This window comes from Bombus vancouverensis, chromosome 9 (assembly GCF_051014615.1).
Source record: "Bombus vancouverensis nearcticus chromosome 9, iyBomVanc1_principal, whole genome shotgun sequence".
NCBI classification, from domain to species: domain Eukaryota; kingdom Metazoa; phylum Arthropoda; class Insecta; order Hymenoptera; family Apidae; genus Bombus; species Bombus vancouverensis.
Window position 1 is genome coordinate 10134949 of NC_134919.1, and position 15646 is coordinate 10150594.

Below are 15646 nucleotides of genomic sequence, written 5' to 3' on the forward strand. Positions count from 1 at the left end.
CGAAGTTGAGTTTTACAGTGTGGCGCCATAGGAAGCGAGGCTGCACCTTAATGCACGCTTAATGCACCTTATGGTAAATGCGGCCCTGACCATGTGGTCAGCATACTATATGTAGTATGCACATAAAAGATTTTTTTATAGTAAGTCTTCGTGCTAGAAAACGTGACCTGTACGACGCCAGAACGTCTGGTTCGCCCCTTTCTATCGTGAAAGTCTAGTTTAAAATTGGATCTCGTCCTAGTTCCATCTGCACTAAGCCATCGAACACGAGTGATTATGTAGGAAACAGGAAATTAACCTGCATTCCGGAGGACACGATCCTTTGAGGACTTGGAACGTATCCGTGTCGAGGCTGAAACACGCTATAGGACACGAGTGACGCAAGCCGGTACCCGACCCCGTGAACTTCGTCTTCGTGAATCGATACTGAACGGCCTTGAACTATTTTAAGCTCACCCGTTATATAGACGAACCTCTGCAGAGAAAACGGGGATACCCACTGCACCATTCGCCTGCTGGACGCAAGTTCGGCCGAATTACGGAACCACGCGTGCAACGGGGATATTCGATATGCTGTTCGTGTGTGCACTGAATATTACGTAAAATGGGACAGGGGTAGGGTTAGATCCTGGTAATGTCGAGAAGCCTTGTTGGAAAATTTTATGAGATATTATTTGGAATTTTGCGAAACCTTCTTTAAGAGATTGGAAAGTTTCCTTTGCAATTTTGTGAAACCTTTCTTTTTTTTCTCCGTTTGCCTAAGCCTGAATTAAAAAAGAATTCCGATTAGATAATCCTAAGAGACTAAGGTAACGAACCTTCAAATGAATATTTATGAACGCTCCATGAATGAATGCAAGTATTTTCATTCACTAGACTCAGCTCGATCGATTTCCAGTCAATCTGATGTTTATTTAAAGCCAGCAGAGTTTACTTTTTACTAACTACGTGGTTGAGTTATCGACTTTTTAAAAAAGTGATATATTCCGACAAGCCGAAGCAAGTTTAGTTTTTAAATTTCATTCATCTAACGAATCATTAAATAACCTGAACGAAAGCCAATGAAGTGAAAATTAAATTTAATGAAGTTCATTCAGTGAAGTAAGATGAAATTTTAAAAAAATTTGTGCTGGGTAAGAGGATGTAGCTAAAGTAGTTTTTCTTAAAACTGTCTTAGTAGATACAATCTTTTCGAAGCTGTCTTCTTAAATAATTATACCGTTATATAAATATGAAATAACTTTTCTTAAGAAAGATTAAATTCGAGATAGCTTCGGCGAATGCCAAGTTTCGAGATTGAATCTGCTTTACAGGGGATGTGTTATTGCATAGATCCCGGAAAAATCGAAAAATACGTCGAGATCTTATGCAGGAAAAGCCATATGGAAATATATATATCCACGTGTTATATTAACAGGATAAAGTAGCTTCCTATTAAAGTTTTAATGAGAATTTATAATACGATATAAGGTAGTTTTTAGTATAATGCAAACCTACCTACCTACCTACCTAATAAGTGTCAACTTTATTTAATAACTGCAAAATTAATCGAGAAATTGAAATCTTAAATAGGATTCAAGTGGTAGAGGCGAAGATTTTCATTATAAGTAAAAAGCATGTGTTTATTAATTTAGATATACCATGATTTTTATTTCGAGGTGGAATAAAGTAAATTACCTCCTATCGAAGCAAAACTATCTAAATTCTGAAAATAATAGAAAGACTAAGATAAATCATTGAAACACCTCTTCCAATAATTAACATATTATCCAACGGACAATTTACATTTTATTCCATTAAAAGAATAATTTTTCGTTTCTTTCACGTTCCCATCATTTTATACTTAATCTATCACAAAGCCAAATAACCAGTTGCAATATTTATGAAGAAGAAACTAACTCTGATGAAAACATGCAAAAAGGTATCGATTTGCGTGCCATACACCTACTATCAACATCGTTGGTCCTCAAAGGGCTAACCTAATACCAGTCCTACATTTTACAACAGCACTATACATTATATCTCTGCCTCTATACATTTTATTATCGTGTAATAAAAACGCGCCTTACCACTATTATTCCAACATCAATCTTAACAGCAACTTGAAACAGCAGAGACCTAAAATCAAGCTTTATCTCTGCGCGAACAACAAAGGTGTGCCACATACAGAACGAACGTTCAAACTCAATAAAAGGGTGGAATATTTTCAACTGGTTGGCGTGGTGTTATCAAGTGCGAGATAAAAGGGGGGACATTAATAGGAAAGCACGTTATCCGCAGAACCGTCGGCAAATTAAGCTCAACATTATTTCTCTGGAAATTGCGACCATGGTTGGCGCCTCGTCGCAACTTAAGCTAGCTATACACACACGTTAGAACTGTGACCTGTTGACCTGTAAAATATAGCTGCACAGTGCATAGTGCATCCTCAGATCTACTGGATTGTGTGTGTGATAAAATTGTGCAGTTGTTTCGGTTTGCGCGATTTCGGTTGAAAAATATACGAAGAATTATTCGATACGCTTGAAATAGAATGTACAAGCTGTATAGCCAAACGTTTGCAGCATATATGTGACATCTATATACTATACACTTATAATATTTGTAATACATTCATGATATTCTTCTGTACATAGAATATACATAGAAATATAGAAATCACTTTCGTACTGTTGGTTTCTCATCTCTGTGATATAGTTATCACTTCCATCAAATGTAGTTATAAACAGTATTTATTAAAAAATTATGCAAGGCTACGATAGTCCAATACTACAGTCAATTCTCACTATACGTCGTATATACAGGGTGGTTGGTAACTGGTGGTACAAGCGGAAAGGGGGTGATTCTACACGAAGAAAGAAGTCGAAAATATGGAATAAAAAATTTTTTTTTTAATTTTTCCATCGAGACAACGATCTACAGTGAGATCCGTTATAACGGGACGTGATAAAGTGCACGCGTACCGAGCGAAAATTCAAAGTCGATTTTCTCGAAAACAAAGCCTCAAACGAAAAATTTGTATTCTATATTTTCGACTTCTTTTTTCGCGTAGAATCACCCCCTTTCCGCTTGTACCACCAGTTACCAACCACCCTGTATATATGTGTAAGTGCTCGTCTACGAAGCCTTTAAGTTTTCGATTCTCTACTCTGTAAAGATTATACTCTGGATATTAGCTATTGCTATAGTGGTATTGTAAGTATATACAATAGTTATTGTAATTCAGTTAATAAACAAATGACTGTTATTAAAGACCATGGACATAAAGCATCTAATTATTACATGTCTCACATGGATACTCGGTTGCCAACCAAGTTTAATGCTTCAATACCAAAAACTTTGTTCATTTTGAGAACACAAATCGACGTAAAGATATCCAGAAAACTTGCAACAGTTCCGCGATGTGTCGAGAAGAATGTAAAAAATTGATAAAGGAAAAGCAAAAATGAGGATCAATAGGAAACCTGTTATGATCGAAGTGTCGTCAGCCGATAAAACTATTAAGACACGTACAGCGCAGGCGTGTCTGTGCAGATTTAGAGGAACGTACGAAGCTGACTTTACGCGCACCAAGAGTCGAGATTAAGAGGAGAAAAGTCGACGCTACGTCGCGACGCGTGTGTGGTCTTCGTTCATAGCTCGTGGAAGCACTTCAACTTTCCTCCACCCTGTAACTCGATATTGCATTAATGCGATATACGAAAGTGTTTGATGCCCGGCGAAGGCCAAGTCGACCGCAATATTTCGTCGTTCTGGTGTCATATGGTGTGACGCCCAGGGGTATTGCGTTTCCACTGGCTCCACTGCTGGATTAAAGGGGATGCGTTATTAAGGAACCTGCAGTTTACTCTTATTTTCCAGCGTCTTCAAGCCCAAGAGTATTAGTTTGGGATGGTTAATCGGAAAAGTACACTATCGTTCATAAATATCTGGACACTTTGCTCGATTTCTAGTAATAACATCGGGAATTGAGCAAGCTGTATAAATTAACTTTGCTGTGATTCTAGAAATTTTACAATTCAATCTCGTCAGATTTTCAATACTTCGGGGAAATGTTCAATATATACGGAATTTATAATTATATTTTACTCGAACTCTTAATATTTTTTAACACACGGAAAGTACAATTGTGTTAGCAGAATTAATAGTTTTCGCTATCCTTGAATGTATATATCAGTAGACAATTACCTGACACTTACACTGGCGATATTATATTTTTGCCGTCTTTCCATTAATTTTCTAACTTTATTCAGTATCATTCGTTAGGCCAACAATATATCTCGGTTTATTTGTTACGAGTGTTTACATATTTCTTTTTTGAAGGCATTTAGCATTGGATTCGTTGAACAATAAATTCACCACGGTATGCTTGCAGCTAGAAATTCAGAAGCACTTTTACAACGTGAAGCTTTCTCCGTAGGAAAACGAACAAAAGCGCGATAATTGCCCCATAATTTATCTCGTTGCGGCGCGAGAACAAAATTTAAATACCAACGACTCAGAAACTCTTTCAAAGACTAATGCTGTTTTGACTTATATTTCGAATGTACTCTTCACCCTCGTCAACTACCCTTTTCTTACATAATGTATACTTTGTAACTTAATGTCTAAAGTTTCTGTTATCATCGAATTAATTTTATATAATTTATTATATATTACGTTTAAATGTACTATTTAAAGTTATCTCGGTAAAAAAGGTGAAATTACCTTGAAAATTTGATATGTATCACTTCTTGCCTTGCATGACATCTAACTACATTATGCAGCTAAAGAATAATCTTCTCATGAACATAACTGCAAGGTTTTCCATTAAAAGAGTTATAAGCTGGTTTCTCGCAAACTGTGATTATATTCTGTTCTCCCAATTTTTATTAAATTGGTCGATATAAAAATTATCGTACGTTTGCAAAGACTTATTGAAAATAAATATCTTCCATCTCGACGATTTTTCCATATTCTGCATAATCGAGAAGATATAACGAAATATCATCTTTCACGGGAAGCTCTTTCTAACAAGAGCAGAGAAAACGGAAAAATTTGCACATAGATTGGAAATTTATGCTTCATGTTAAACATTCAAAACGTCACATAATTCCAATATAGATGTGTTAATACTTAACATACGAGATACTTACAAAAACCTTTCCATTTAGAAACGTTACTGTGTTAATAATTATTGGAAAAACATAAAAATGTACTTAAATTTTATTCAACAGTTCGATGACTACCAAACAGTTGGATAAAAATCTTGCGGTTTGTTTCAGGATATTCTTGCGTGATTTGCTGATTACGCGAAAGACGAAGAGAAACTGTAACAATGTAATAAGAGGGAGACAATTTTCAATAGAATCGAGCTGTTGGTTGGACGAGAAGGAAAGAGATAGTTGGTCATAGCGAAACGAGAAACTGTTGGAACAAATTCTGTTTCAATTTCAGCGACGATATAAAAAATTCAAACGGACCAGTACCAACGTATAATGTCATATTAAGCGTGCCGTAAAAAATTGAAAGAACGTTCTCGTTTTAGTAATTTAAATTTCGCGTTGCATGCAAGCTAGAGTTAAAGCGTAGAAATTGACATCCAGCCTGGGAGACAACGTATTTCTATTATTAAAAAAATGAAAACGTTATCAGAGATGAAAAAGCTAAATTTTGGGTTTGAAACATTAACCAGGATATTACGAGCGTAACGCCGGTGTTACGATGTACTGGTTCAATGAAACGAGCTCTTTATGGTTTAATTTTGTACATAGTAAAATATTTCAATACGATGAGTATTTGTGCTTTAGGTTACTCATTCTCTTGTCACTAGAGCTATCGGAGTAATCAAAATGATATAAAGAAAGTCGTATCACTAGAAATTTTATGATTCGATCTATCTTACGTTTTTATTAGTGAAATTTATTTGTAGACATAGTTTAGGAAAAAAGAGAATACCATACTTCAATGGAAAATGAATAACAGCTCTTTTTTAGTAAAAGGGTTGACATTGTCCTTAAAATTCACAACTCCTGAACTATATCTATTAGAAACCTTAGAAAAACTTTACCAAGGGAAGCCAACGACATTCGTTTTCGTGATTTCGAGGAGCCAAGTAATCATTAACGATAATGTATAATAATATAATATAATAATAGCAGATAATATGAAAATTATATAACGAGAAAATAAACAAAAAATAAATATTTTACTTGCATGAAAAACTGTTATAATTAAAACTGTTCGTTAATAGTTCTTCCGCACCTCTGTTTCCTCATATTTTACCTCCTTACTCAAATAATAAATTCATCCGTTGAAATAGGGAAATTTTGTTCTGTATATGTGAAAGCACATGACAATATTAGATTTTAATTAGTGATATTGAATTTTAAGACATTAATAAAAATACAAATCCTGACCAGAGATGTATTTTTACTACATATTTACAATATGAGACACAATATGTATTATGAATTTTTGTTGAAAGATATTTCACAATTAAAAGGTATTTAAGAAACTATAAAAATAAGATCACGCGTTTTTTCAACTACATGAACGTATCATATAAACCACATATTCTTATATTCAGCGTTAATACCTGATCCCATTAAGAATTTCGAATTGTTATATCACGATCTCAACTTCATTTTGAAGAACCGTAAGTTTTTGATATTTTGCGAACGTTTAGTATAAAATTCAAATGAAAAATCACACGTACCAATAACGATACCTACGTATTTTCCTTCGAGTTACAACATTTTCTAATATAAAAATATAAAATATAAAAATTTACGACATAAAGCAGATATAAAACCACGATTTGTAAAGAGCAAAGCCGAATTAAAAGTCGAAGACCTACGAGAAATCGTGCTCGTAGCCAAACCAGTCGAAAGTCATCGCTTTAAATCGTTAAAAGAGCGACTGATAACATCGAAAGCAGAAAACGATATTCGAAATGATTCGACAAACATTTCAATCTGAGTTTCTGGCTTGGATGCTTACAATTAGTGCAGCTGGCTGTAGCTTTATTTAGCCAGACAGAGGAACAACGGAAGAGTTTTAACGATATAGGGGTTGAACGACAGGATGAACCGGACCACATAAAAGCTGAAAGGGCCATCCGAAACTCAGGTACTACCCGTATGAGACGGCCATGCATTGTGTATCGTCGATATATCTACCGGATCGTTGTTGTTGCCGGCAACATTAAATATATCGAACTGAACTCGTGAGTGTCAGTACCGATACAGCCACGTATTCAGTTAGCCAAACAGAAGAAGTACGAAGTCAACAAATCCTAGATATTTTTCATTGGTCTTTTCGTCGCTATATTTATTTTGTCAACGCCAGAGAGGGTTGTTTCATCAGTTTTCTAATAGAATCAGTCAAACCGGAAACTTAATAAGTAATAAATAAGTAAAATTAAACGGGACATTAAAAGAGCATGGACACGGTATGGTGCCATTTTATCGATTAATAACTAGTTTTCATATGTGGAAATTTATTTATCTAAAATCAAAAAGAAGGATATGTCTTGTTCCTATAATCTTACAAAATATATTTGTTAAATAAAATATGAAGATTCCTGTTGTTTGTAAAATAACTGACGAGACTATTCTTTGCATGGAGGTATTTTGTAAGAGAATTTAGAGGTTTTACTATATTTTTATTTATGCGAACGGTTTCTCAGATGTGTAGCGAAATTGAATTCGCCGGAATAATTTCGACGGACGAAGTTTCGATTGCCGAAAGGTGAATTGAAAACGAAGCTTGTTTGGTTAAATTAATTTTGTTCCAACTGATGTTTGTTTTGCTTTTCCATCGTACTACCGATTAAAATTCTACATTTTCGTATGCTGAGAGTAAACGATCGAGCTAGCTTTGATGTTGGAATTCGTTTATTTATTTCATGGAGAAGATTGTTGAATTAAAATTAGTCATACACTAAACGCGTTAAATACAGTTAATTACAAATATTTAATCAAATAAAAAATCCGACATTGATAGAAGGAAAAAATAGATGAAATATCTTACGAGAGACCCGAAACAATTTTTTTTGTTTTATTTCTTTTATCGACATTATTGAATTAAAATTGATCTACACTATTCGTAATACATTACACACTTTAAACATACGAAAATAAATAAACATACTTGAATAAAAAAAATCCTGCATAAATCCGAAGGATATGAGCGAGAAAAATTGAAATAATTTTCCTGATTTATATTACAAGGAACAACCGTACACATTCCTTGGAAATCGGAGAATTCGAGTGTTATATATCAAGGAAAGAAATATTATCAGAGGTTGTAATTTCGACCCGAAATCGCTGCCACGGAAAGCAGAATGATCGTTTATGATCCTGATTTCACCTCGGTCTGCTGTGGTTCGTGCTAAGTTCACGTCTCTAATATCCAGGATATTAAATACTCCTGCCTGAACAGATAACGTATCGCTCCGAAATTCTCAAGGGGGTGCAGAATTCCGTAGCTGCCGACCAGAGCAGCCCGCGAAATGAGAAAGCGCGTGGAACAAGGTACTGACAGTTTATTTTCTAACCGAAAGAATTATATCTTGTTCAACTGTTACATCGTTTCTTATCGTACTTAAAGAAAAATTGAAAGAGATAAGGAAAGAATACAGATGTTTTAAGGAACAAGGAGATGCAAGTGGTATCGTTAAAACTATGGAAAAGCGATGATGTCAAAATATTCTGTGTTGCAGTTTTATGAATTTTACCTTGGATTATTTGTATTACATTTTTAAGACAAATAGTCTTATCAAGTTAGGTTGTATTTCTTGCTTAAAATTTCATCTACTAATCATTCATTCTAGTAATAAAATTATGAAATTTATGAAAAGTAGAATTATCTGACTTTACGATATTAATAAGTCTAATTGTACAGAGACTATATTTGACGGTGAGTGTCTCACTGAAATCTATCCAAATAACGAAATTGTCAAATTTACAGCAGATGGAATAAATTACTTGCATCGAGCGATGCTAACAAATCTAATATACAAAATTCCTCTGACAGTGAATACTTCGCAGAAAGAAGTTCGGAAGCAGTTGGAACTTTGAAAAGACGGATCCTGTCTGGAACACGACAGCGACGAGCTTCATGCATTCGAGAACGGCAAAAGGAGAACGATCGACGTTTGGTTACACGAAGATCCTCCTTCAGGATTCGTAGCTTTCAAAGATCCGAGCTGAGCTTCCCAAATGTAGGTTACACATGTTGTACGTGCCTAATGCCCGCGGAGGTTCGCGTTCTTGGACGAGAGACGTGACTCGAGGGTTCTTACCGCAACCAAACCGCGAAGATAGACGAGAGAATCCAGTAAGAAGCTCCCGCGTATCCTTTCGTCCTTGTGTCCCATTTCTATCTTTTTCGCTGTTAAATTCGTCTCGCCTTCGGCTCTTTCCTTCAGTCGCACTTTCTTTTTTACTCGCTGCGCGAAAATCGATCGTTACGTATTGAATTATTTAAAAAGTTTTTAGCGAAATTCCAGGGAAATTCAAAGCCAACGTGTTTGCACAGAATTAGCATTTTACTGGGTAATGTATGCGCCGTTCGTTTCGGTCACCTTTTTGCCATCCATCGAGTATCGTCGTGATCTCTTTATTGCGAAACTTTTCATCTTTCTTTGCCAAATGAATTTCTGCGAATAATTTTTCCGCAGTTCGAATTTATTCCACTTCTTGTCGTTAGAGAAGTTTCTTCCTTTTCTCTTTCTTTTCTTTTTTTTTTTTTTTTTTTTGAGATAGAAACGCGATTGATATTATATGGAATGGTATCATATTCTATACGATCTAACATAAGTGTAGCTGAATTTTCATTGATATATCAGGGTCTCACACAGCTGTAATGTTGTAAAAAATTAATCAACTCCAGATGTTTCTTTTTAATTTCCACTCATAATTGATTCACCCGAGAATAATGTTTGTAGTTGAATTAAACCATTCTTTCTATTTAATACAAGTTCATGGAAAAATTTAGATGCACGAAATGTACAAAGTGCACGTTGTACAGAGTGTCACAAAATATATGGAACATATTTATAGATGAAAATGAAGTTTTCCAAACTGCAAACAATTCATCTTTATGCCAGAAATATGCTATCCAATCCAATATACGTGTATTTCGCAGATAATATCAAATGGAATAAGTTGAAGCACTTTCGTTCGTTCAGTTTCCAAGTTGGTAAAATTAATTACTTCAAGAGAATTCCCTCCCTCTCTCACTCTCTTTCTCCCTCTCTCTCTCTCGGAAACAAAGATCTGGATTAGGTCTGACGTACACAATTTAAATGAGCTGTAGTCGTAAAAGGTTGGACGATGAATTTCGAAATAGAAAATCATCCACTTTACCTTGGAGGATGCTATCTCTGCGCCGCTGAGAATTTCATTCCTTTGCACGGAAGATTGGAGATTCTTGCTTTCGCTCTGTTCTCTGAACGAAAGCTTTTTTCGAGCGGTTTACGTTTCTCTGAGAGCTTAAAGGAACAGATTATGTAGTTAAATACAAAGGGGCTTATACGCGTGCAGGCTCATTTTCGCCCTGTTTTTCCCTCTTTTTTCCTTCCTTCCTCGTTCTTTCTTCCTTTCTTTTTTTTTTTACCAGCCTCTCTTCAAAATTAGACAGGATGAAAAGGATTTGTAACGAGAATTGATGCCCAGATTAATTACGAGGGAATAGCTTCAAAGTTAATTGGAGAAGAGGAGATGCAGCCGAGGCAAAATATTTAGCCTCTCGGAACTTTGATTGTTATTCTAACGAGATTTACGCTAGAAAATGAACAATTATATACATATTTCGTCTAACATGTAGATCAGTTGCTTATTGATCAAATTCATTTTACCAACAGATTCAACGTGGAATATTCGAAATAAAATTTCCGCGTCTGGGAACGATTACGTTTTGATGGTCGAGTTAAAAACGAAGAGTGGTATTAAACAATTATATATACCATTAATATTTGTGTATTTGAATTTTAACTATCGCATGAATTGCATGAAAGCGAAAAACAATTATTGGATACAGAATCGTATGACATTGTGTTAATTCATGCGTAATTTTAACAGAAAAGATCGATCATTTCTAAGAAGACGAATCTATCTACTTTGTAACGTAATTGATCTTTCACCAAAGTTATATCGTGTTTTTATATATAAAAATATTAAACTTACGATCAGTATGAGAAAATTGGTGCGAAATTAGAGTCAAATTAATCTAGCTTTTTAGAAGTTCCTATCGCAAGAAAATCCTCGTGCTTTAGAGACTTCAACCGCGGTTTACACTTTTATAACTGGCTGGATCTAAAACGTTGGTATTTTATCACCTTGAGGAATTTTAATGGAACATATTATTTCATTTTTGGACAATCCACTTTTTATTACCGGCTGGATATACATAATTCCTTAAAGAAACAAAAGTTTCAGATAGATAGTAGAAAGTGAAATTCAAGAAAGCATGCTATTAGGACACCTATTATTACTTCGTTAGAAAATTCCGAATATTAGCTATTACTCTGTACGAAGATTCTGATACTATAAGTAATCGAAGTTACAGAAACGCAAGGAAGAAAAAGAATAACTGGAAGATGATAATTGTAGGAAATAGAAACCGAATTTATTACAGTAATTTATATTTCCTCTTGGCATGATACATCTTAACAAACTGCTACTCACACAAATCACACTTCACTACATGTTTTCGCAAACTGGATATAAACGAAGACACGAGAGTTAATTCTATGAGCAAGCCCAGAAATGAGGTTTCGTTGCACGAGATTAAAAATCTCCTTTATAGCGACCAACCAAGAAAATCATGTTCCTTCTGGCAAAAGGAGAAAATATTATATTCTCGCGCAAGACGGGGGCTTACAAAGAGCATCAAAACCGTTTCTCAACTTCTGACAGGATTTCGGGTTGCAACACGCGACTTTCACACTAGGAACATGTTGCTAGGTCGCGAATAAACGTAATTAAGATTGTGCCAACGACGAATAGCGTTAGGCGCCCCGACAGAGTTGAAAGTGTTGAATCTGTATGACCAACGAACACACACTGACGGCTACGTACGAGAGAAAAAGAGAAAGAGAAAGAGAAGAGGAGAGAAAAAGTGGATGATGGTTAAGTGCGTGATCTACCGTAATGAAATTTCTTCCGACTCTCTTTTCTCGTTTCGCTTGGCACAAGGACTTCCTCGAATGCACTTGTAAAATTGTAAAGCTTGTTAACCCGCTGCCCTTACCCTCCGTGTTCGACGCTGTACTCGTTGTACTTTATTGCATCGCGAACATGACCACGGCTGAACTTAATTCTGGGCTACATTTATTTACAGGAACACGAAGAAAACGGTGGTCTGATGTACCCGTGGCAATAAATTTTAATTCCGGTCGCTGCTTCGCGCCGGAACTATGCGGAATATTTCTTAAGGTCGGTCGAGCATTGAGCAAGCACGTTCAGAAGCAGGAAGAGAGAAGATATTGGCTGAGTTATTTGTTTCGATGAATCATAGTAACGAAAATCATTGGACACTTTGCTATGATCAAGCTGCAAACATGATTTTGTTACGTATTCCCCTCTAGTAAGCCAAACGGATTTTTATTCGTATCTCAATTTCATTACAAGAGTACATAGACGATACTAAATTTTCAAGGAACAAATAACCTACTTCCATAAATTTATTCGTCACAAGATAACACAGGTAATGGTAAACTCTACAAGGAATTTAAAAAATGTTTTTGCAACAACTTTTCGATATTCTTCAATTCACTGACTTGATCGATACGACTTTTCGTCCAAATAATAACTTCGATTGTTTGAACAAAAATTCGTATTTACCTATAATATAAACATAACCAAAGACAATGAACGAGACGAATAAACCTCTCCTACATAAATTCTTCCAATTACCCTAATGCCCAGCCGAATAGAATTCTACGAACGCCCAATTCCGTTTGCCCAACAAAATAACGCAATCAAACATCCATCTCGTAAAATCGAGACTTGTCGAGTCTCGAAAAGGGCCGTTCGACAAACCTATCTATTTAAACCCCATGAAGTACACGGTGCAATGTTGCCATGTAGCCTTCTCCTTGGCCGGACGTTTCATATTCGATCCAAAGGACCCACGAGAGAAGCTACAGGCCAAACGTCTCGTCGCTAGTTAACTGGCGAATAGCATGACATCGGTGAGCACGTAAACGCAAAAAAGTGCAAATTGAATGGCGCCATGGCAAAAAGCACGGTGGAAACGGAGGCGGAGGGACATTGCTCTGCCATGTTGTCGGCAAGATTTCCGGTCGAAGGGTTCCAGTAACGATGATCCTGCTATTCCCGGCGAGCTTCGCAAGACCCCGTTACTCGCCACCGCCATTGCCAACCCCCGACGTGCCGCCCGTTTTCAAACGCTTCTCTCATTCGTCGCTCCTCTCCTCTTCCCTTTCCGCCTTTTCACAACCTTCGCTGTTTCGCTACCCTCTACTTTCTCTCTACCTTCGTTCCATTTCCGGCCGCTCTCCGTTTCGAAACGTCAGCCGCGATACGTGCACAATGAAGACAGAAACTAGGATCGCTTAATAGGATTTCTGGCCTTCTTCGCGGCGATCATTGGCGATCTTCTTTCTTTCATTCTTAACGTGTTCGCCACAACGAGAATTTCGTTCGTCTTATCTGCGGAGCCAGCGAAGTGGTTTTCCTTGTTTCACTGTAGTGTTTCGCGTTATTAGATACGGATGTGTATAACGTATCGTTCGTTAAAGAATGGACTTGCTTGAGCATTCCATGACGCTGCTGGCGAAAGCTTCACTGCTGAATTATTCACGCTTTTCCAGTCTCGCGTATTGTCCTTGCAATTAGTTTCAACACCGCGTGCAACTGAAAATTGCTCTCGATGTTACGATCGAAGTGATGTTTCGGTGAAGATATAGAAGATGCAGAAGAGAAATAATCATGTACTATGGTGAATTTATGGTTGTTGTATAAATTCGTAACAGTACGCAGATCAAGAAAAAAAGAAATTATGGAAGGTCACGCGAGATTCATTGATACTTTTCAAGGTATTTTTTCCTAGAACGACTATGCGGAGCATATTGAGTTTGGTATTTTAACGTCGTTATTCTTACTATTGAGGGCTCATTAAAAAGTTCATAATTAATTGACTATCGAGAAGCGCGTGATCGTTAATTGTTCTCGGTGTTCTTGAGAGGCACGTGATCGTGCCAGGTCAATCTAACGATACCATGTCTTGTATAGAGAGAATTTTTCTATTGATAATGAAGTAGCGAATTGAACGAGTACTTTCGTAATTCTAACGTCTTCAAACAGCCTGAACAGTAACGTTAATTACATTTCATAGAATTCGAATCATTCTAATAATAATAAGCAATATAACAATTGAAACATTCTATTCTGAAATATTAATACTCTATAGAAGCAGCAGCCGGAAGATATATAAATTATAAATTTCCGGTGAAGTATAATAAGCGTTCTAAATTTGAGTAACTTAATCTAAATCCTTTAAACCATCTACGATTCAACGATACCAATGGAGGACTACATATGGACATATGTTAAAATACTTCCACCGATCATCCATGACCCTTATAACTTAACTTGTAAGGTAAATATCAGTATGAAAACTCTCATAACACATAAATTTTCTGAACCTTCTATGGGATAAAGAGAAGTAGATCGTTTCGCCAAAACTCGCCATCCTTATGTTGTTTAAGAGGCCAACGGTAGCGACAGCGTGGTTGGTGGTTTGCGGCAGCTATTTCGAAAATGTCAACATAAATCGAAGAAGGAAGAATGAAACGGGATTTCGCCCGCACCGACTATATACATAATATTCCCAAACGTTCCGGAGATTTACACGGTGGATAAAATTTATTCATTATGCATCGCAGAGGTGAAGCTCACTGAAAACACCTTTTTTTTTCCTGAAGTTACGTTAGGAGCTTTGGTAGAATTGCGGGAAATTGCCAGAGCATATTTCATAGATGATATCGTTGAATTACAAATCAATTCACGGTTTTGAAAAAATCTGAACACTCTGGATTTGAACGAAATTTGTTAGACGAAGCTTGATAATGCACTTGCATTGGAAAGAAATATTGTTTCTTCGAAGTTTCAATTCGATGTTAACAATTAAATTTTTCCCTGCCATTGGTTATCAATTAGACGAACTAAAGTAGAAGAAATTTCCTATAAATTTTGGATACTAAATGTTTGAAATAATATTATAAAATATGAAAAATTGATTATTGGCTGAATAGTCAGAATATTTATGTGATTTTCTTATACACACAAGTTTAAAAGTGGAAAAAATGAATAATGAATTTAGTATTTGAGGTATTATAGGATGATGCAGTAACGTATAATAATTTTATTTTACGATAAAAGTTTTATATATACATTAAACTCGATTTAAGTTAATCGCCTATCTACATATGTGTTTGGAATTACCAAGTGAAGTATTACCCTCGTCAGAAGCTAACAATACACTGGCAAATAAATCTCGTTCCACTTGTAAACAATCGTATGCTAAAATATGTATATTTATATTTACACATAAAATATTTGTGAGTGGCCGTGTCATGTAATAAACAGGCAAGTAAATTTGAGATGAAAGGATTAAAATAATAAAATAAAATAGC

At 35.8% G+C, this 15646-nt stretch overlaps 2 protein-coding genes across 5 annotated transcripts in view; one reads left to right on the plus strand and one right to left on the minus strand.

Annotated features, from left to right (window-relative positions):
- Orc3 (origin recognition complex subunit 3) overlaps positions 1-12516 on the plus strand; it is a 234957-nt gene extending 222441 nt beyond the window's left edge. The window contains exon 13 of the mRNA XM_076621245.1: positions 12328-12516. Within this exon, the coding sequence (XP_076477360.1) occupies positions 12328-12369 (42 nt within the window). The 3' untranslated portion in view covers positions 12370-12516. The remainder of the gene's footprint in view (positions 1-12327) is intronic.
- Fas1 (fasciclin 1 Fas1 domain-containing) overlaps positions 1-15646 on the minus strand; it is a 385067-nt gene that overhangs the window by 326195 nt on the left and 43226 nt on the right. The gene's annotated exons all lie outside the window — the stretch shown is intronic.